This window comes from Typopeltis vanoorti, chromosome 2 (genome assembly GCF_054136105.1).
Source record: "Typopeltis vanoorti isolate ZY-2024b chromosome 2, IOZ_Tvanoo_1.0, whole genome shotgun sequence".
Taxonomy (NCBI): Eukaryota; Metazoa; Arthropoda; class Arachnida; order Uropygi; family Thelyphonidae; genus Typopeltis; species Typopeltis vanoorti.
In genome coordinates this window covers 172,196,630-172,220,661 of record NC_143550.1, presented here as the reverse complement: position 1 = coordinate 172,220,661, position 24,032 = coordinate 172,196,630, and the positions used below count along the sequence as shown (strand labels likewise).

Below are 24,032 nucleotides of genomic sequence, written 5' to 3'. Positions count from 1 at the left end.
ACAACAAGGTGATCAGCATGCCATGAGCAGTATAAAGCACAAGCAAGAAGTGCAACTAGTATGGTAAGGAAGGCCATATCAGATTTTGTGAGAAAATTAGCTAAGTAGGCCAAAGTAAATCCAAAAGAGTTTTTTCACTACATCACAAGCAAGAAAAAGAATGGTTACGGAAAGATAACTTTATTCAGTGCTGATGGTAGGAAAGTGACAGAAGCAGAAGAAATAGTTCAGTTACTAAGTGATCACTTTGCAAGAGTATATCATCCAGGTAGTGCTTTTGCAGTTACTGACATGATGGAGACTAATGTGAAAATTCAGGTAGATGAACTGGAATTGAAAAATATCAATGTGAATGTAGCAGTGTGCATATTGATGGTATGTCAGCTTGTGTGCTACAAGATTGTGCAGGTGAACTAGCAGTGCCTCTGACAAAGTTGTTTAATCTAAGTCTCAGATCCACAAGGTTTCAAGGGAGTGAAAAGAGGATAAGATAGTTCCATTAAATAAAAGTGGCTCCAAGACAGAAGTAATAAATTACAGACATTGATATCTCTGGAGTTATTAAAATGGTTGAAGTATTGGAAAAGTTGGATAAAATTAAAATTCAGAAAAATGGGTGAATATGAATATGATACTCTACAGGGGGCAGCATGACTTTGCAAAAGGTCCTTCCTCAGTAATTTATTCACATTTTATAATAAGCTGACAGCATAATTGGATAAAGAAAATAGCTATACCATGATACTGCTGGACTTTGCAAAGGCATTTGATAGAATGCTGCATGGAAAACTATTCCATAATCTGGAATAGATGGGAATAGATGGGATATGAGGCTGGTGGCATGGATAGGGAGATGGCTGAGAGACAGACATCAGAAGGTGGTGGAGTGGAATCAAGGTGAATGAGGGTAACTAGTGGATTTCCCCAGGGGGTCTGTATTATAAATGTGAACATGCTAACAGGACGGTCATTATAAGTACAAGTGGTCATAAGTTGCATACATCAAATGGTCATTTTTAGATTGAGTGTTGCTCTGTGATATTTGTAATGGAAATATAGTTTAAGTAATTTTTTAGACAGTATTTTAAATTCTCTGTTTCTTTTTTTTAGTGCTCTGGAACAAAATGGAGGTGAAAGGTAAATCATTGTGTAGGTCAGTAAAAAAGATAAATAAAACAAATGCTGTGGAATTCTCAAGAATGCTACAGTGCTATGAGCATAACATATACACATGAAAAGATGCTGCAAATGTGTATGTGGAGAAGTTGAATAAGAGAGATGAGCAACTGTGGGTATGTAGGAAGTGAAACATGCTGATGGACACAGGCTCTTTGAATTAAAGTAAGGAACATGGTGTTGTAAGTAAAATGGATGTTGTGAAAAATTGTGTAAATGTTAAGAAAGTATGTGAAACTGACGGCGAAGATATGAGCGTGACTGACAATAAAAAAGCATTTGAGAATGATGGTGAAAAAAAGAATGCAATTAATGATAAGACAGTAAGAGTGAACGATAGCAAAAAAAAAAAAAAAAATGATGCATGATTTGAAAGTGGAGTCGGTGAAAATGAGGCAAGAGCTGAAATACATGACAGCCATATGAAAGTGATTGCAAAATACAAATGACATCGGGTGGAGATTCGATTATTAGAGGTATAGTGAATGAGAGGATACACAAGATTTATTCTCTGGGAGTTAGAATGAGTAGTAATTGCGGTGTTAGATGTAAGGAGTAAGCAAGCAAAAAGTTGTAGTGGTAGCTTGGCTTGGATGGAAACAAGGAGAATGTAAGACACTGGATGTCAGGAGTTGTTGAGAAGAATAAAAGAAAATAATGTGATAAGAAAGGTAGTCAGTAAGCTACTCTAGGGTGACAGTGATAAGTTGAGAAAGAGAGTCAAGTTTATGAATGCTATGTTAGTGGAAATGTGTGAAGAGAAAAGAGTGCAGTTCATGAATGTGTAGGATGAGCATGAGGGATGAATGGAACTGTATAAGGGTGATGGACTACATACGAACAGTTTTGGTGCGAGTCATATGGAGAGGTAACTGTTGGAATGGCAAAAAGGGAGGTGAAGTGCTGTTGATGACAGAAAAGGAGTTGTGTAGTGGTAGTAGTTTTGAGACGGTATTGTATGAAATAGAGATGAATAGAATGAAATATAGTTGGATGTTGCTATAGACCTGGTAATGCGGAGGGGTGGAAATCATGAAATGTATAACATATACATTTCATGATTCCCATTTCATGATTAAGCAAATTAGCCAAGCAAATAGTAAAAAGGTTATTTTAATTATGATAATATAGACTGAGATGACAAGATAGTAAAGAAAATTAATTTCTCGAGCTTCTGAGGGACAACCTTCAGCAGTAGCAAAAGACACTCATGGATCGATAATCTTGGATTTGATCATCTCACCAGATGATCAAATGTCAATCTGATGTAATGTCAATTTATAAATGAAATGTCAAATCTCCCTCTAAATGATGAGAGTAATTGAAGTGATTACTTGAATGGCTGCCAGCAATATGAGAACTTCTATGAAAAAAGGATATATGTGGAACCACAAGGCTAGTGATTATGAAAAGCTCAGGAGACAACTTGCAGATATAGCATGGAAATAAGAAGTTGGGTGGAAAGGAGATCAATACTGACTCGGATGCTATTAAAGAACAACCTAGCAGAAGCAATGTCTAAACGTATTCCAAGGGTCAGAAGGTTAAATAAGGTAAGTGTGAAATGGATGAATGAAGAGATTAAGCATTCAATAAAGAGATGGCATTATGGAGGCAACGTAAGATAAGTGATAATAATCAGTTCCATGAGGAGTACAAAGAAGGGGCAATGAGGGTTACTCAATTGGTAAGGGTAGCAAAAGTGCAGTATGAGGCCAAAAGAAATCTCAGAGTTCTTTTAATACTTGACCAGCAGAAAAATAATGATGATGGAAGGATGATAGTGATTGGTGAAAATGTTAGAATGATAATCACTGTAGAGAATATAAATGAGATATTAAATGAGCAGTTCATAAAGGTATTTCATCCTTATGAATGTATCATTGTGCAGAGTTTGAGGTGGGAGGGGAGGAGTGACTGACTGTGAGGGAACAGGACAACTGAGCAAATATGATGATGATAAGGCTGGAACTTGATGATATACAACTGTATATTTTGAGGAAATGTGCCAGTGAGTTGACATCTCCTGACATACTTGTTTAATATGATTAGTCTTACAATGGGCTAAGTTCCAAAGGAGTGGAAGGAAGCACTTCATAAGAGAGGTGCAGAACTCAAGTTTCAAATTACAGGCCAATCTGTTGGTCAGGTGTTCTGGTTAAAATGTTGGAAAAGTTAGTGAACTAAGACCCAGAATGGGGTTGGCAACAGCAGAATAGGGTTGACAACTTACTTCTCATAACCAATGCTTTAGGCAAGTGGGATGCATATATAGTGGTATATTTAGATTTTGAAAAGGCACTGAAAGATTACTGCATGATAAGCTAGTAATTAAATGGAATGCATGGAGTTGAATAATATATTAGTTTGCTGAATTGGAGACTAGCTGTCTCATAGGTATCAGCAACTTGTGTATGAGGGAAAGAGAGATATCCTAGAAGGGGAAAGTCACTAGTGGCTTTCTTCTTTTAGAAGCAACAGTAGTCTCAAATCAAACCTTTGAGACCACTGTTACTTCTTATATACCGCTTGGAGAAAAGTCAACAGATACCACCACCATGGGCAAGGTGCATTGTGCTATGTAATGAGTCAGGTATTTGCAGCCAGTATAAATTGGAGGAATATGATGTCCAGATGAAATGGTTGTGAGAACAGAAAACTGACAGACTTTGAAAGAGGCATTGTGATAGGATGCCATGTTGCAGGCCTATCTGTTCAGCAAATTGTTGACAAATTGGGACATCCCAGGTCAACAATCAGTGATACCATACTGAAATGGAAGTGTAGGGAGTCAACTGCAAGTGCTACCCACAGTGGATGACCCACCACACTCACCAAACATGACTGTAGGGTGCTGTGAAGGATAATATGTAAAAACTGCCATTCATCAGCTGACACACTGAATGTGGAGTTTTAGGCATTAACTGGAACATGAATCTGCACAAAAAAATTCAGAACCAAGGCTCACAATATGGGTCCATAATAGGACTGCAATATCAATTTCAGTTCTGAAAATAGCTGAAGATAGTCTGTGATTGAGAAAGAGAAAGACTATCAATTAGTCAATCTGCCCTCTTTTTTTAGACAGCAATAAGATTGTTTTTTTTTTTTTAGAGAGGCTTTAAGCTACTACAAATACGGCAGAAGTATTTTAAGGTAGAGCAGTTCTGGAATTTGTACAGAGGTATTTTATGGCACCTTTTATTTTATTTTATTTTTTTTTTACCCTTTAGTAAAAAAAAAACATGCCAAATTTTTTGGAGGATGGGAATGCCATAGAAATGATGCATTTGCATTTTTAAAAGCAAGAGATAAGGGTCAATCCAAGAAGAAATATGATTTTGACTGTTGAGCTGAGTATTATCAAAGTCAAGGAGAGAAAAACAAAGGTCTTTTTTACAAGAAAAAAGGCAGAATTGTGTTTTAGGAGCAGTGAAGTGACTAGATTGTTCATCATCATCATCACATTGAAGGATGGTGGGAAGATCTATGCTTAGTATATACTGATATTATACTGATTGTAAACTTTGAAGTTTGGAATGTTTTAGCAGTGCTGAAAGATTTGTTATATGAGCAGGAGGAATGGAGAATGCTACATCAGCAAAACTATGAATAGGGTTTGAAATCAGTGAATGATCATTTATGGAAGAGGATAAATGATATAAGAAGGCCCTGAGAAACACTTGCATTAGCAAAGAAATCCAAAGAAAGAATGCTCTCCAATGTTAGAAGTGTGTAAAAGCAGGCACAATGTCATTTTTCTGAGAAGCACTCTATGCCATATCCAATGCTTTGGAAATGTCAAGTGTAATACAACAGGTTTCTTCAAACCTCTCCATGACATACGTCCAGAAGTAGATGATGTAGGGCAAGAAGATCTGCTATGATTCTTGAATGACAGAATCCATTCTGGTAATCACTAATTAGCTGGCAGTTTCCCTCAGATGATGTAGGGCAAGAAGATCTGCTATGATTCTTGAATGACAGAATCCATTCTGGTAATCACAAATTAGCTGGCAGTTCCTCAGATGATGAAAAAGTTCACTACTGATTACTGTCTCCATTACTTTAAAGAGTACCCAGGTAACTATTGACTTGTTAGTCAATAGTTTGATGAAATACATTTATTCTGAAATGTACCAAATACAGGCTTGCTTCCTTGCTGTGGAGTTAATGCCTGCAGGGTATAATAATTAGGTGTAGATGCAACAAAGAACAGGTATCAGTTCTTCAGGAGCAACAATCTTTTAAGTACCACTGGAAGAATTACCATCAGGACAAGAAGACTTTTTTTTGGTATCTATGTTCTTCATGATTCTTCTATCTTTCTGGCAGAAGGCCTCAGGAAGCAAGCAATATATGCTTGCCTCCCGAAACAAGTGATTTGCTTTGGTCATTTATGCAGAAACTAGAAGAGAAGAATGATGCTAGTAAGTCAGCTCGGTTGTCAGGTGTTGCTACAAAAGCATCATCTGATTAGAGAGGTGGGGAATATATTACATCCAACATCCTTTACAAGAGACTACAAAAAACAAATGCCATTTGTGCAACTGGTGAGAGGAAGAGGCTTTCTCTGTTTCTCTAACTTTAGACTTTCATGCATAACCAATTAAAACTCATTTGTGTCTATGACTAACGAGTGAAGAGGGGTAGTAATGTAGTAACATTTGAACTTTTGTCCTGCACCCAAATTACATGAATACACTTAAATATATCTCTTTTTACTTCCAAGGATACTGCACAAATGTTACTTATGCATCAGTAAAATGCAAGGGAAGGAGATGGGATACGAGATGTAACGGTCAGAAATTTCTGATTGAAATGGTTTGCTTTAAACTGGAAAAAAAGTTCCAATTGCAATAGTAATATAGCACAAACCCAGTAACCTGCAGTCACTGGGTGTGTGTGCTATATATTTGGAATGTTTTGTTGTTATGTGCCATCTAGTCATTTTCAACTATTGTGATCTTATGCACAAAGGCTCTCCATCCCACTCGGCCTCTTGTCCTTTCAGCAATTGTAAGTTCAAGTTGGTAAATTCTTTTATGTTGTCCCTCCAACTCTTTTGTGATCTTCCTCTTCTTCTCATCTCCTCAATCTTCCCCAACATAACTGTGTTTTTCAATGATCCATCAGCTCGCATAATATGTCTAAAGTAACATCAACTTCTGTTTTTGGTCATTCTTGCAGTCCATGGGATTATTTATTAATAGTCTCCTCCACATCCATAATTCAAATGAATCAATTAGCTTTCCGTCTTTCTTCTTAATAATCCAGCTTTCACATCCATTCATTACTGAAAATACCATGGCTTTGACAATTCTAACTTTCGTGGCATTACTCACACCTCTATCTTTCATAATTTTCGTCAGGTTCAACACAGATTTTTTCTCCATGACTAGCCTTCTTTTAATTTCATCTTCACATTTACATCTTTTCTGATTCTGGACCCCAATAAATCATAACTTTCAATGATTTCTATTTTATCTCCCACTATTATAAATTCATTTAAATTGCCAGAAGACATCACTTTTGTTTTGCTGATGAAGCCCAGCTTTGTTACTTTCCTTCTTAACCAATAGAATCAACCACTTCATATCTTCCTTAGTTTCTGCTATGAAGGTGGTATTGCCTGCATATCTTAAATTATTTATTTTCTTACCACTAATCTTAATTACAGCTGGATCTGTGTCAAAGTTAGCCATTCTCATGATATATTCACTATAAATATTAAAAAGATAGGTGACAGTATACAACCCTGCCACATCACTTTTTCCACTTGAACACTGTCTGTTTCTCCAAAGACTGTTTTTACAGAAGTTTCTTGATTGTCATACAGGTCTCTTATCAAGAGGATTAGATGCTCAGGTATTCCCATTGAACTCATTACAATCTACAGCCAGTTGTAATCCATGCAATCAAAAGCTTTCTTATAATCAATAAAACAGATGAATACTTCCTTCTGAAATTTCTCTTGTTCTTTCCATAATCCATCTCATATTTGCTATTTGGTTTATATTTATTCTAACTCTGCTAAAACCTGCCTGTTCTTGTGGCAATTCTCTATTCACATATGGCTCCAGCCTTTGTTAGATCACTTTCAGAATAACTTTACTTGCATGTGAAATTAAAGCAATGGTTCTAAAAATCTCACAATCTCTGGGATTTGATTTTTTTTTTGGAATTGGAATGAATATTGATGTTTTCCAATCTCAAGGCTAGTTTATTTTCTTCCAAACCTCTTGACAAATTTCAGTCAATATATTCACTACTTCATCCCAGCTGCTCTCAATAATTCCATTGACACTCCATCAGCTCCAGGAGCTTTTCCTTTTGACAGCTGTTCCACTGCTGATATCACTTCACTTTTTATTATTATGAGTTCTTCACAAATTCTCTCCTTTCAAATTCTCCTTCACTATTATCTTTCTTGTACAAATCTTCTACATACCCTTTCCATCTTTTTTTCATTGCTTCTTCTTCCATCAGACATTTTCCCGAGTTATTTTTTATAACTTCTAATCTAGGGATAAACTTCCCTGTAATATTATTTATTTTTCTAAACAGATCTCTTGTTCTATCCGTAATACTGACTTTTTCAATTTCCTTCCACCTTTTGTTTAGATGTTTTTCTTTATCTTTCCCAGCCTGTCTCTGGAAATCTGCACTAAGATGTCTAACTCTTTCTTTGTTTCTCTGAAGTTTCATTTTTCTTTTTTCCTCTGCTATTTGAATAGCTTCTTCTGACAGCCATTTACCATCTTTCTTTCTTGTCGCTTTACTTAGTCTTCTTTTCTGTTTCTATGTCCACAGTTCTTTTTATTCTCTTCCTGTCTTCTCCAAACTTTTTAATTTCTTTTTGGCTTCATTTATATGATTTAAATCAAATATTAGAAAAAGTGTACCAAAATCTTCTCTAAAAATTCTTATTGCTATCCAAAAGAGGACATTTTGGCTAATTGCATGGCAGTACAAAGTCACATAACTACTGTTTCAGTTATGTGTTTTTACATGGACAAGAGTGATTTTTCACTCTTTCTCTCTTTGAAAAAATAAAATATCATGCAGTTGACATATAATGCTAATATGTTAAAACTTACAGGAACATTTTTCCCATTCTTAAAAAGCATATTATTGTTGTTAAAACTAATTCTGCAAAACACTTGGACTTGTTTAAGTACTGATATTTGCATTTATCTTAGTTAAATTATCACATGCAATATATAAGTAATGAAAAGAAAGTGAATTATATTTACCATAAAAAAATGGAATGATTTCAACATGAAGAGGAACTGGTCCAAATTGAAAATTTGATGAATCTATACCTTTTCTGTTAAGAAAATCATTAAGATCAAATAAACATCAAGACAATATTTCATATTGACAACTAATTTCAAATATTCTATGACAACAATCAGTATTTTTAAATCTCATATCAACATCTTGAGTAATTGCATACAGAATTTATTACTCAAGAGCATTTTTGTAAAGAAAAACATGGTTGTTTTAAATATTTGTAAATGAGGGATAAAGATGCTAGATTTCAATTAATGAATTTTTTCAGTAATTATAACATCATCATCAAATTCCAATTATGTACCTTCAGGAGGTGTACATAAAGAATAAGTATGGTAGTACTACATCAAAATGTTACCCCATTATTAACTTCTGATCAAAAAATTTCCTTCAAATTAATCTGTTATCTGTCAAGGCCCAATATTATCAGATCATATATTTCTGTCTTTTAAGATGCTTTTTACTGTATCGATCCATCTATATCTTCTTCCTCTGGGTCTTTTTCCTGCCAACCTTGCAAAGAACACTTGCTTTGCTAATATTTCCTCTCCCATTCTGTTTAAGTGACCATACTACCTGAGATTAGCTCTACTAACACATTCTTGAATACTAACAATGACAAGTTCTGTTGTAATGTCCTCATTTTTTATAATACTGTCAATGATGCCATCTGTTCATTCCACCAATCTTTCTCAGAACTCTCATATCAGAGGTCTCTAGTCTTTGATTAAGTGTTTTACTTCTACACCAGCTCTCGGATCCATAAATAAAAATTGGTTTGAACATCGTCTTATATAACAGATAATTTAGTATTTTAACGAATTTCTTTCTTATTCAATATAAATTTATTCAGCTGACTTCCTACCATACCAGCTTTACTAACTCTGCAGTATATCTCCATCTTTAATTTACTCTCTTCACTAAATATTGTGCCTAAATAGCTGAAATGTTTTATTTGTTCTATAGGTTCACCATTCAGGATGAAGTTGATGTTTTCAATGTTTCTGCCTATTTTCATTGTCTTTGTCTTTTATTGCTGATTTTTATACCAAATTTATTACAACAGTTATTCAATTTATAAGTCTAATCTTTAAAAGGTACCGGTGGCATAACTATAAATAATAACTTAAAACGATAACCACAGTAATTAACTTTAATGAAATATCATCATCATCAAATTCCTAACATGTACCCTCAAGGTACATGTTAGGAATTTGATGATGATGTCATATCCTGTACCCCTCAAGGGGTACAGGATATGACAGTACTACATGAAAAATTTACATCATTACTAACTTCCTATCTACAATTTTCTTCAAAATCAGTCTGTTACTTGTCAAGACTCCAACATTATCAGATCTTATATTTCTATCGTCTAAGGCGCTTTGTAATGTATCAATCCACCTATACCTTGGTCTTCATCTGGGTCGTTTTCATGCCAACCTGGCAGAGAACACTTATTTTGCTAATCTTTCCTCGCCCATTCTGTTTAAGTGACCATTCCACCTGAGATTAGCTCTGCTAACACATTCCTGGATGTTGACAATGTCAAGTTCTTTCCTAATATCCTCATTTTTAATATGGTATTGCCACTGATGCCATCTGTTCAAGGATCTAATCTTTCTCAGGACTCTCATATCTGCGGTCTCTAGTCTTTAGTCAAGTGTTTTACTGCTGACCCAGCTCTCAGATCCATAAGTTAAAACTGGTTTGAACACTGTCTTGTATATAGCTAATTTAATATGGAATAAGAGAGAAATTAGTGTTCCAACTAATTTCTCTCTTATTCCATATTAATTTATTCAATTGACTTCCCACCATACCAGCTTTGCTGATTCTGTTGTCTATTTCTATATTTAATTTACCATCTTCAGTAAAAATCGTGCCTAAGTAGCTGAAATTTTACTTGTTCCACAGGTTCTCCATTCACAACACAGTTGACATTTTCAATGATTCTACCTATTTTCATTGTCTTTGTCTTTTTATTGCTGACCTTCATACCATATCTATTACAACAGTTATTCAATTTAGTCAGAGAATCTTGCAGACTTGTAGCGGATTTATTTAGAAGTATAACATCATCCGCATAAAGCAAAGAGCTGACATTAACATCTCCAATTTTAATATCATGTTTAATACCACTTTCCTTCATAATGTGATCCATATAGAGAATGAATAACAGAGGGGATAATGTACATCCTTGTCTCACACCAGTTTTAACATTAAACCATCTTCCTGTACTTCCTTTAATTCTAACTGCTGACTTACAACTCAAACAAAGACTAAGTACTACTTGATATAATGCCCCATTGACACCATATAACTGTAGCATATTGAATAGCTTCTCTCTTGGCACCTTGTCATATGCCTTTTGCAGGTCTACAAAACTTAAATACAGATCTATGTTATATTCCCATGCTTTCTCGACTATTTGTCGTAAAGTGAATATCTGATCCTGACAGCCTCTATTTGGCCTGAATCCAGCTTGTTCTTCACAAGCTTTTCTTCCACAATTCTTCTCAACCGCTTCTCAAGTATATTGGCATAAATCTTGTCTGGAACACTCAGTAGGGATATACCTCTGTAATTCTCAGATTCAGTTTTATTTCCCTTCTTATCTATGGGTACTATTAGAGCTCTGCTCCAATCATCAGGAATTTGTCCCTCTGTCCAGGCCTTCTGAACTATGCAGTGCAGCCACTGTTGTTGCGACTTTTATACCACCATACTTCAGCATTTCTGGTGGAATATCATCTACTCCTGCTGCCTTCCCACATTTCAAGTCTTTGATGGCTTTTTCTACTTCAAGTATGGATATGTATTCCTGACTGTATGCCTGTTGAGTATTTTTTACCACTGTGCATTCAATGCTTGTTTCATTTAGCAATTTTTTGAAGTAATTACTTCATACTTCAAGGATATCTTTTTCTCCCATTTACATGCCACCTATATCATCTCTAACTCCTTTTACAGCACTCTTTCCTCCATTTCTAAGCTTCTTCAACAACCTTCAGAATATCTTACCACCTTCTTGATATTTATTTTCTATGTTCTTGCCAAAGTCCTCCCGTGATTTTTGTTTAGCTAGTTTTACACACTGTTTAACTTTCTTACATTTGTCTCTGTATTCTCCAAGAGCACAAGCTCATTTATTTGCCAGGAACTTTTGATATGCTTTCTTCTTTTCCTTCACTGCCTCTTTAACTTCCTGTGTCCACCATGGAGTTCTGATTTTTCTATCCTTGCAGACAACCACACCACATGCCTCTCTGGCTGAATCGATCAGGGTTTTCGTCAAGGTTTGCCACTGAATCTCCAAGGTTTGGTTCTTGTTCTCAAACTCGTACATTTTTTCTTCAATAATCTTTGTGTGTTTTAGTCTACAGTTCACATCTGAGAGCTGCTCAACTTTTATTCGCTTTAAAACTTTCTTACATGTCATTCTTTTCAATATGAAATTCAATTTTTATCCTGCTCAAGACGAAATAGTGATCACTTCCAATTTCAAATCCTCTGTACACTCTGGTGTCCTGCACAAGGGAGAAAACATCACTATCAACAATAACATAGTCAATGAGACTTTTCTTATTTCTTGCCTCTTCTCTCCATGTGAATTTGTGCACATTTTTATGTTGGAACATGGTGTTAGTAATAACCATGTCCATGTCCTGAGCAGAAATCCAACAGGTATTTGCCATTATTATTAGCTTTGCTCTTTTCTCCAAATTTTCCCAAAACATTTTTGTATGTCTGACAATCACTTCCTACTCTGCTATTTAAATTCCCAACAAGGACCAACTTTTCCTTTTTCGTTGTGTCAGTAGCTTTCTCTAAAGCCTCAAAAAAGTCCTTCACTTCTACCTTAGTAGAGCCTTCTGTGGGAACATAGGCACAAATAAGTCTCAATGTCCAGTTCCCCATTCTGATATTTGCCCACATCATTCTACTTGAGATTGTTTGCCATTCAAGGAGATTAGCCTCGTATTGAATGTTGAATACTATTGCTACTCCTTCTTTTCCTTGATTGTCATTGCCTGAATATAATATTTTGTATTTATTGCTCAAAAAGATCTCACCAGTTTTTGTTTCAGTCACCCCTATTATGTCGATCTGGTACTTATCTAATTCCTCCACTAGTTCCATATTCAGGCTTCTTATGTTGATAGTACTGATCTTTAACTCTGGTGATGTTGAGTTGGGGTGTGCTTTCAGATTTGTTCCAGTAGTTGACTTTTCGCTGTTCGCTCTGGTTCCCTGGCGAAAACAACGCTTGCGAAAACAAAAGTTAATTTACTGCAGTTATCATGTTAAGTTATTATTTATAGTTATCCAATTCAGTGAGGGAATTTTGCAGACTTGTACTGGATTGATTCAGAAGTATAACATCATCTGCATAAAATAGAACTAAGATTAACATCAGCAATTTATAATCAGATTTAATACCTCTTTCCTTAGGAATCATATCCAGGATATTTTCCCCAAGAATTGCTTGTTGAGCATAGCACAAATAGTTTCATGAAGGGAAATCAGTTATAAATCTGGTTACTATTTATGATGAAGTAACAAAAGAGACAGACCAAGGTAACAGCTATGATTTAAATCAGGTGTGGCCAACTTCATTCTATACGAGGGCTAATATATGATGAGTGGTAGCGTCATGGGCAACACTTTTAGATAGAACTTAAATTAAAATAAACTCTGCATTTTTTCAAGGCAATAGTTAAATGTATTGAATTACTATAATTGTTAAATCATTTTACTACTGGGAGAACAATATAAAATACTTGAATGATTTAAATATAAGTTGTTAAATTAAATTTAATTACATATTTCTGGTAAACTTAATGAGAACACTATGGGCGTTCATGTGCAGCAACAAGTTCAAAGTCAATTTTCAACGATAATGATGATATTCGTAAAAAATCCTGAAGGTGGTCAGTCAGTCAGTCAGCTTCTTTGTGATGATTTAACCGCCCTCATAGTTGAGAAAGTGCATTCACATATGGATGTGCTTCCAAACATAGATGCAGTTCTCAAGCTGAAATCACTCAATGCAGGATATTTTTCCCTTGGTACCAGTTTCCAAAAGTCAATGCCTATCTACACCCTTGACTGGAAAAAGGGGTCACTTTGAAGGTCACAACTCCATATGAATAGTGTCATGCTGCTCTGAAATGTCGCATTTCATTGGGTTGTTAAATAATGTCAGTTGTGGCTGCATGTCACTGAAGTCAGAAAAATCGGTTACTGAATTGTTCCAAAAGTTGGTCTAACATTGGCACTGAAAACGTGAAGTAAATGTCATGGCTCTCCTCCATCAACTCCTTGCAGGAAGGGAAATGCACCAAGTTTCCTCTGACTAGGGTGAATTTAAAAACCTTCAGTCGACTTATGAACCCATCTATGTGTCCAACTAAATCTAAAATTGTTTGGTTACGTCCCTGTAACTTCACGTTGAGTTCATTCATTCATGTGGTGTGTTGAGTTCATTCATGTCTGTTAGAAAGGTAAGAACTTATTTCAAATCTCTAAAATCCTAAAGCAGTGAATTCTAAATCCTGTTTACTCTTGAATACCTAAAGCAGTCTGAATATATCATTACTAACAATAACACACATACATACACACAGTCAAAAAGGTATTTAAGTTCAACAATTTTGTCAGAACAAGTACTTGGATCAAGAGACTGGAAACAATAAGACATAGAAAAGAAGCATAAAAACCGTGAAGAACATTCCACTGGGCACCATTACAGCGCCATAAGTGTGAGACTGAGATTGTCTGTGAGAAAGTCAAAATGCAAAAAACAAAACATGGACAAGGTTATGGTATGAGTTGCCAAGAGAGAGCAGATAATATCAGTGATGCATCTGGAAGGAGCTGGGTGAGAAAAAGTCCATGGTGTTGGGAGAATAATGAAGATTATAATTATTATTATTATTAAGACAGACTTCCAGGGAGTCAGAGATTCATCGACTACCTACCAGAATACAAGATTATCTGGTATTCTGGTAGGTAGATGAACAATTTGTATAAGATCATGACTGACAGGAAACAATTCTGCTTTCCTTCCAGTCCAAAATATAAACATCTAAATCTCAAAGGAAGAATATTTCACTATTGGGATAATTAGTGTGTATGTGACCAACTTTTAGAGATAAATAATCAAAGAGGTCAGCATAGCCATCTGAATTAGAAAAGCAGTAAAAGTATTATCATCAATTTCATGATATGTATCCTCAAGTGGTATTGAGGCTACTAGGACAGCACTACATGATTAAGTTCACATTATTATTAATCCCCTATTCACAATTTTCTTCCAAACTAGTCTATTACCTGTAAGCACTGCAATATTATCATATCTAACAATTTGTGCTTCCAAGGCACTTCTGACACTGAATCAATCCACCTAGACCTTGGTCTTCCTCTGGATCTCTTTCCTACCACCTTGGCATTAAGCATCTGTATTGCTCACCTTTCCCCACCCATTCTATTTAAGTGGCATACCACCTTAAATTAGATCTGCTCACACATTCTCAATGCTAACAAATGTCAAGTTCCTTTCTAATATCTTCATTTCTAATATGATATTGCCATTGATGCCATCTGTACACTCACCTAATATTTCTCAGAACACTCATATCTGTGGTCTCTAATCTTTGATCAAGATTTCTAACCCAACTCTCGGATCCATAACTTAAAATTAGTTTGAACACTGTCTTGTATACTGCTAGTTTGTGTTTTGGCTAATTTCCATCTTATTCCATATAAATTTATTTGGCTGGCTATCCACCATATCAGCTTTGCTTATTCTGTTGTCTATTTCCAGATTTAACTTGGCATCTTCACTAAAAACTGTGCCTAAATAGCTGAACTAACAGGAAGTTGCTGAGTCCCCTCTTGGCAACTCTTTTTAATATTTATTTATATGAAATAATAATAAAATGGAATAAAAATTTACATCAAGGAATTAAACTTTCTCCTACAGTGAACTTAAACACTCTCCTTTTTGCCGACGACCAAATAATAATTACAAATTCTGAAGATAACTTACAGAAAGCTATTTTAGATCTAAATGAGATAGCCAAAGATTATGGTATGATAATATCAACAGAAAAATCAAAAGCTATGGCCTTTAAAGGACAAGATCCAGCAAGAACTAAAATAGTAATAGATAACAAGATCTTAGAACAGGTGAATTCATTTAACTACCTAGGATGTATGATTACATATGAAAATGAAAAAGATATAAATGTAAAAATTGCAAAATATTTAAAAATAACAGGTGTAATTAACTCTATATTTAAACCAAACCTAGTTCAAAAGCAAACTAGACTAAAAGTATACAATACATTAGCCCTACCAGTTTTAATGTATAGAAATGAAATCTGGACAATAAAACAAAAAGACAAACAAAGATTAATAACAGCAGAAATGAAGTTTATGAGAAAAACTGCAAAGTATACCCTATTTGATCACAAAAGAAATGAAGAAATTATGAAAGAATTAAACCAAGAACCAGTAATAGAAAAAATTAAAAAATATAAACATAAATGGATGGAACACGTTCAAAGAATGAAAGCAGAAAGATTACCAAAACAAGCCTTAAACTACAAGCCATTAGGAAAAAGAAAATCAGGATGTCCTCTTAAACGATTCAACAATGACTTCTAAGGCTTTGAAAGACCATGCTAGGCCTAAATCCTTGATACGCATAATAAATAAATTAAATTCCGTGTGATGATACAGCATTCCCCCTTTATACGGGAGTTCACGGTACCATCTAGTCCCCACAAATTTTATCGTGGCTCATGAACCGGCATAGGCTGATGAATCACATCTATGGCTGGGTCAGTATTCCTGACTGTAATCCATGTGTGTCCTCGGACCGGTTTGCCTGCTTGCGGGACGAAAAACGCCAGATGAACTGGTGGAAAAAACCCTGCTGTCCACGCCCAAGACCTGCTGACTTGGCTATGGCTGAGGATGATCCTTGAGCTCCTCACGTCATTGATGGGAATTGAACCTAGGACACTCCTTCCCCAGGCATATGGTTGCGAAGCACAAAGCACTAGGCTAACCGCGCAGATGATACGCATGATGATGATGAAATAGCTGAAATATTTTACTTGTTCTATAGGCTCTCCATTTAGAATGTAGTTGATGTGCTCAATGTTTCAGCCTATTTCCACAGTATTGATCTTTTTATTGATGATTTTTATACCAAATTTATTGCAGGCTGTTATTCAATTTAGTTAGAGAATCCTGGGACTTACACGATGTGTTTTAAAAGCACAACATCATCTTCATAAAGCAAAGAGTAAGTTGACATCTCCAATTCTAATATCAGGTCTTGTGCCACTTTCTTTCATAAAATGATCCATAGAGATTATGAATAACAGTGGAGTTAATGTTCATCCTTGTCTTACCCCTGATTTTACATCAAACCATCTTCCTGTATTTCCTTCAATTCTAACTGCTGACCTACAACTTAAATATAGACTATATATTACATAGTCTATATTTAATCTTCCAACAATAGAAGAAAATAATGACCACCCAAAAATTTTACAAGAAGAAAAGATATGCAATAAAACAGATGAAAACAATAAAGCACCAGGCACTGATACTATCCCTACTGAACTGTGGTCATATGGAGGCAGCATATCAATAGAATATTTAACAACCCTATTCAATAAAATACTACAAACAGGAGAGATCCCAGATGACTGGAGAACTGGAAAGATCATCCCAATATACAAGAAAGGAGACAAAAGAGACTGCAGAAATTACAGACCAATCAATTTACTCTCCCACACCTATAAAATATTCGTAAGAATTATACAAAATAGATTAACAAACACCTATGAAAAAATGATAGGCATAGAACAAGCTGGTTTCCGAGGAAACTATTCAACAATAGACAAAATTTTCACATTGCACCAACTAGCAGAGTTCAGCTGGGAAGACCATAAAGAACTATATTGTTGTTTTGTGGACTTTAAACAAGCTTTCGATAGCATCAACAGAGAAATCCTTCTTAAAATTCTACTAGAAAAAGCAATAGACAAATATATAATACCGTTTCTGATAAAATATTACTTTAAGACAAATGCAATAATTAAAAGGACACACTCATAACAGAACCCATAGAGATTCAAAAAGGAGTAATGGAAGGATGCCCATTATCCCCATGCCTATTCAACATATATCTAGAAAAAGTTGTAAAGAAGGCAATAGACAATGAGCCTGGAATCGATGTCAATGGTTTAAACATAAATAATATCAAATATGCGGATGTTCTCGTCCTTCTTGCAAGAACCCCAAATGAGCTACAAAAGTTGATAAACAAGCTAAATGAAACCTGTAAAACATATGACATGACAATAAATATACAAAAGACAAAAGTGATGAAAATAGGGAGGAAAGGAACTACCATCTCAGCCACCCTAAACAGAGAACAAATAGAACAAGTAGACAACTGCATATATCTTGGATCAAAACTAACAGAAACAATAGATGAACTCAAAACAATCAAACACAGAATGGCGATAGGATGAACCACCATGGGAAAATTACAGAAAATCTGGAAAATAAACAAGATATCTAAGCAAGCCAAAATCAAATTATATGAAGCAATAATTATACCAACAGTCATCTATGGAGCAGAAGTGTGGACAGTTAAGAAAAGAGAGGAGAAAAAACTGCTGGCATTTGAAATGAAATGCTTAAGAAAAATAACTAGAACAAGTTGGATAGAAAAGAAAACAAACAGCACAGTCAGACAAGAATTATTGTATAAAAAGACAATAATAAAAAATTAGAAAACAACAACTGAGATGGTTTGGCCACACTGTACACAGACAGACTTCCTAATGTCCTAATCAATACTTTTCCAATTGAAATAAGAAGACCCAGAAGACCAGAAATTACCTGGCTGAAATTAATAAAGAACATATAAGGAACTTTTTCGAACAGCAAGGAATAGAGAAGACTGGAAGATCCTGCTCAAGAGAAGACTCAACCCGTCTTAGATGGAAGAGAAAAAGAAGAATTCTCACATTCAGTTTTTATTGCTTTTTTTAAAGGTGGGAACTATGAGAGCTCTACTTGAATCATCTGGAATTCGACCTTCTAACCAAGCCCTCTGAATTATACATGTAGCCACTGCAAAACTTTTATACCTCTATACTTAAGCATTTCTGGTCAAATATCATCTACTCCAGCTGCCTTTCCACAATTCAAGGATGTGATGACTTTTTCTATCTCAAGTATTGATAAGAACTCCTCTTTGCATTCATCTTGAAAATGTTCTAATATGGTTCTGTCACTGCTTGGTTTGCTAAACATTCTTTCAAAGTAATTAGTCCAGACATCTAGGATATCTTTACCTTAAGTTTTCTTGTCACCTTTATTATCTTTGATTCCTTTTACAGCACTCTTTCCTCTATTTCTAAGCTTTCACAATAGCTTCCAGAACATTTTGTAAAACAATTTGTTTGGCCATTATTGACAGAGTCTTTATGTTGAAACACTGTGTCAATAATGGCCAAATCTAGTTCTGAAAAGGAATCCAGCAGGTACTTGCCATTACTATTAGCTTCGCTATTTTCTCCAAATTTCCCAAATCATTTCTACATGCCTGGTATTCATTTCTTACCCTGCTATTTAGATCTCAGACAAGAACTAGATTATCTTTTTATCTTTATGTCAGCTGTCTTCTCTAATGAGAATACAGCTGACATAAAGATAATAAAAAATTCTCTACTTTATTAGTAGAACCTTCTGTGGGACCACAGGTGCAATAAATCTCAGTCTAATTTACCATTTTGAAATTTGTCCACATCATCCTACTTGAAGTTTGTATTTGTGCTTAGTTGTGGATAACATACCTATTCCTTCCATTCCTTGTTCATTATTTCGAAAACCTATCATCATTTAGTCCAATCTTGGACTATTCTTCATTTCATTGAAGAAGATGGAAACAGATAAGAAAAAAATTCTTCTCTAATTTTTCTGCTAGTTCTACTTCTTACAGTGATGGTGCCTGCCATCAATTCTGCTGAGGATGAGTTTGTTCCAGTGTCTCACTGTTCATCCTGTATCCTGAAGGAAAATGAGAAAAGGGGCTGGGGAGAATTGGAGTGACTTGGTGTATGTCATATGTTAATATTTCCAACCTCCCATTCAAAAAAATATGAAGATGTATTTCAAAAAAATAAATAAATAATAAGGTAAAGGCATACTGTATATGAAAATGCATTATTTGCACAGGGACAAAAAAAGACTTATTACTACAGAGCATCTTTACCATCACACCATCAAGTTGCAACAGTGCTGAACAACTGGAAGCATGTTCATACATGGTAGACTATGTCAATTTTGCATGATAAAAGGTACAATACCTACAAGAAATGACTAGATTATGAAGCAAACATCATGTCACAAAAGTAGGTTTAAGTTTCATACAATGTCTTCTTAATGGTAGAACAGATGTCTAAAATGAGCAGTGATCTGAGCATCCAAGCACATCCATCATGAACAATAAGGGTGTTGTATAAATGCCATAATCAGAGAAGAGAAATGCATCAAAGTGACTGACTACTCAGAAGTTTTAACATTTCAATGAGTAGTGCACAATATTTTGTTCATAATCCCTTAGGATTATCAAAAAAGTTCTCCAAAATGGGACTCTCTCTCTCATAAATATGCAAGATAATGCCACACTATTCACTACCAATTGTAATGTATCTGCTTCGTAGTCCTGGATAGAACATCACAAGTGATTTGCAATTTCCCAACCGTTTCCTAGTTAAAGACACTTGATACTAATTGCTTGTATTTTGTGCAAGGATAAACGTTTTAATACCACAATATTACAAGTGTGTTTAAAAATCTTTGGGAACTATGTGCAAAAGTGATATGTACAAAAGGAACATAAGTACCGTTCATGTTAAAGTTGAATACAATGAAAGTATTAAATACAGGTTTAATGGCTCTGATATTTATCTGTTACTGAGACATAATCTGGGATACAATATGAGAATTGTAATAAGACACCAAACACATATATGCAAAAAATAATAATAAATACATAAATATCATAAAATTAGACTGTAAGCCTAAAATTCTAAGAGGATCAATTCTCTTTGGATGCTGGTAGACAGCCTTGACTGTTAGACTAGCCTTGAAGTTAGTCTAAAAATAACTGTTTTCTCAACGCTTCAAGACAATCATAGTAAGATTGGGTTGTTGTGTTTTAACTCTACTGCTGATTCAAAAAAAAAGTATCATGTTTGAATTTGCTGCAGGAAAGCATATGATTCTGTTCAAAGTGTCCAAAGGCATGATCAACTAGATCATTAACCATAATCATGGAAGCAAACATATTTCTTATGTTCTTCATGATGCAAATCTTCCAATTTGACCATAAGGACATATTACAAGAACAAGGAACTGAATGTGCATTAACTTGGCATTCTAGATGGGGTCGAATCCCACTCTTTTAAACCAATGGGCATTACTGATACCAACTGAGCTAAGAGACAGAGTGGAAAGAGTTCCTCTTTAAGCAAGTGGATAAGAGCAGCTTGCTTCAAACAGCATATGAAAGCAGTACAGAGATTACTATTTGTTTAAAGTACTAGCTATTCTGAGATTCCTGCATACAGGGAATAGTAATAGCATTACTGTAATGTATGTTGAGAGGGATGTGAGATACAGGGAGGAACAAATATTCTGTTAATTTTTTGACACTGTAATCTAATGGTTGGACAGGTGTGACAAATAAACAAGAGTTCAGCTGTGAGAGAAGTTGCAGAGGTTGGTGGTTCTGTTAACTAGGATTTTCCCATGTGTGTTAGACTCAATGGCCAGTGACAACCAAGTAACTTGGCTTCTATGAAAGATAATTAATGCTGTGACAGGGAAGTTGTGTCTGTAAATTGTGTATTCTTCTGGCTAGTATATTTATTTTGCAGAGTGAAAAACTCAAGTTTCCCAGGAGAGAGGAACCCTACCATCCCTATATGAGACCAGCTAACTCACCCTTAATAGAAAATCCTCAATAAAGGTTCTTTGCATCATGGACAGTATTCAAATCCAAGTCTTTTCAACCAAAAGGTATTGTCAAAACTGACAAAACTACAAATGCTCTTTTATGATACCATACTGTGTGTGTGGGGGGGGAATTATTATTATCTATATGAACACTCCATGGAGTCAAAAGGCTCATCACGGGAGACTCACTCTATTCATTAACACAATGCCTATCATATATCTCCTTAAACCTATTCACTGTTGGGGCACTCAACCACCTCTGGCAACCCATTCCACTCATTCACCACTCTCCAAGAAAAGAACCTAGTCTGCACACCCTCACTAACCACAGTCCTAGAAAGCTTCCAAGTGTGACCCCTTGTATTTCCTCTACTTCCCCATGTATTGAAAATTTCTTCTGCATAATGTTATAGTATCCCTTTAGTAACTTATAAGTTTCTCATGGGGTGCTTAAGGATCAAAGCTGTATAACTGAGAGGAGACCTCCACATAGCCTTTAAAGGAATGTGGAGAACCGACCAGGGCTTCTGACCTAATGTCCAATCCTCACCTTCTCGTGGTGCACCCTGTTGGGTATCTACTTTGATACTGAACGAACGAGGATGGGCTGGCAATTTGGGATTTAGCCGACCAAATTGTATTCTTATTGGTTAAACCAAAATAAAAAATGATGGTACAACATGACAAAATTTCATGCTGGCTGGGGTGTCGCCCGGTTAAACAAGGCCCCCGTTGTTTTCGCCAGGGAACCAGGGCGAACAGCGAAAAGTCAGCTACTGGAACAAATCTGAAAACAAACCCCAACTCAACATCACCAGAGTTAAAGATCAATACTATCAACGTAAGAAGCCTGAATGGCAAAGAAATGGAGCTAGCTGAGGAATTAGATAAGTACCAGATCGACATAATAGGGGTGACTGAAACAAAAAAGACCAAAACTGGTGAGATCTTTCTGAGCAATAAATACAAAATGTTATATTCAGGCAATAACAATCAAGGAAAAGAAGGAGTAGCCATAGTATTCAACACAAAATATGAGGCTAATCTTCTTGAATGGCAGTCAGTCTCAAGTAGAGTAATGTGGGCAAATATGAGAATGGGGAACTGGACAATGAGACTTATTTGTGCCTATGGTCCCACAGAAGGTTCTACTAAGGTAGAAGTGGAGGAATTTTTTGAGGCTTTAGAAAAAGCAACTGACACAATGAAAAAGGAAAAGTTGGTCCTTGTTGGGGATCTAAATAGTAGAGTAGGAAATGATTGTGAGACATACAAAAATATTTTGGGAAAATTTGGTGAAAAAAGCAAAGCTAATAATAATGGCAAATATCTGTTGGATTTCTGCTCAGGACATGGACTGGTTATTACTAACACCATGTTCCAACATAAAAATGTGCACAAATTCACATGGAGAGAAGAGGCTAGGAATAAGAAAAGTCTCATTGACTATGTTATTGTTGATAGTGATGTTTTCTCCCTGGTGCAGGACACCAGAGTGTACAGAGGATTTGAAATTGGAAGTGATCACTATTTAGTCTTGAGCAGGATAAAATTGAATTTCATATTGAAAAGAATAACATGTAAGAAAGTTTTAAAGCGAATAAAAGTAGAGCAGCTCTCAGATGTAAACTGTAGACTAAAATACAGAAATATTATTGAAAAGAAAATGAAAGAGTTTGAGAACTGGAATCAAACCTTGGAGATTCAGTGGCAAACTCTGAAGGAAACATTGATTGATTCTGCCAGAGAGGCATGTGGTGAGGTTGTGTGCAAAGATAAAAAAATCAGAACTCCCTGGTGGACACAGGAAGTTAAAAAGGCAGTGAAGGAAAAGAAGAAAGCATATCAAAAGTTCCTGGCAAATAAGTCAGCTTTTACTCTTACAGAATACAGAGACAAATGTAAGAAAGCTAAACAGTGTGTAAAACTAGCTAAACAAAAGTCATGGGAGGACTTTGGCAAGAATATAGAAAATAAATATCAAGAAGGTGGCAAAATATTCTGGAGGTTGTTAAAGAAGCTTAGGAATGGAGGAAAGAGTGCTGTAAAAGGAATTAGAGATGATAAAGGTGAAATGAAAACAGGAGAAAAAGATATCCTTGAAGTATGGAGTAATTACTTTGAAAAATTGCCAAATGAAACAAGCAGTGATGACAGCACAGTGATAAAAAACACTGACCAGGCATGCAGTCAGGAATACATATCCATACTTGAAGTAGAAAAAGCCATCAAAGGCTTGAAATGTGGAAAGGCAGTAGGAGTAGATGATATTCGACCAGAAATGCTGAAGTATGGTGGTATAAGAGTCTTACAGTGGCTGCACTGCATAGTTCAGAAAGCCTGGACAGAGGGACGAATTCCCGATGATTGGAGTAGAGCTCTCATAGTACCCATATATAAAAAGGGAAATAAAACTGAATGTGAGAATTACAGATGTATTTCCCTACTGAGTGTTCCTGGCAAGATCTATGCAAGTATACTTGAGAAACGGTTGAGAAGAA

The 24,032-nt window shown here is 35.4% G+C and overlaps 1 protein-coding gene across 1 annotated transcript in view; it reads right to left on the bottom strand.

Annotated features, from left to right (window-relative positions):
* Window positions 1-24,032, bottom strand: part of LOC150109672 (neurobeachin-like protein 1) — a 1,254,229-nt gene that overhangs the window by 1,102,514 nt on the left and 127,683 nt on the right. Inside the window, exon 6 of the mRNA XM_090413954.1 lies at window positions 8,433-8,506. Coding sequence (XP_090270080.1) covers window positions 8,433-8,506 — 74 coding nt within the window. The remainder of the gene's footprint in view (window positions 1-8,432; window positions 8,507-24,032) is intronic.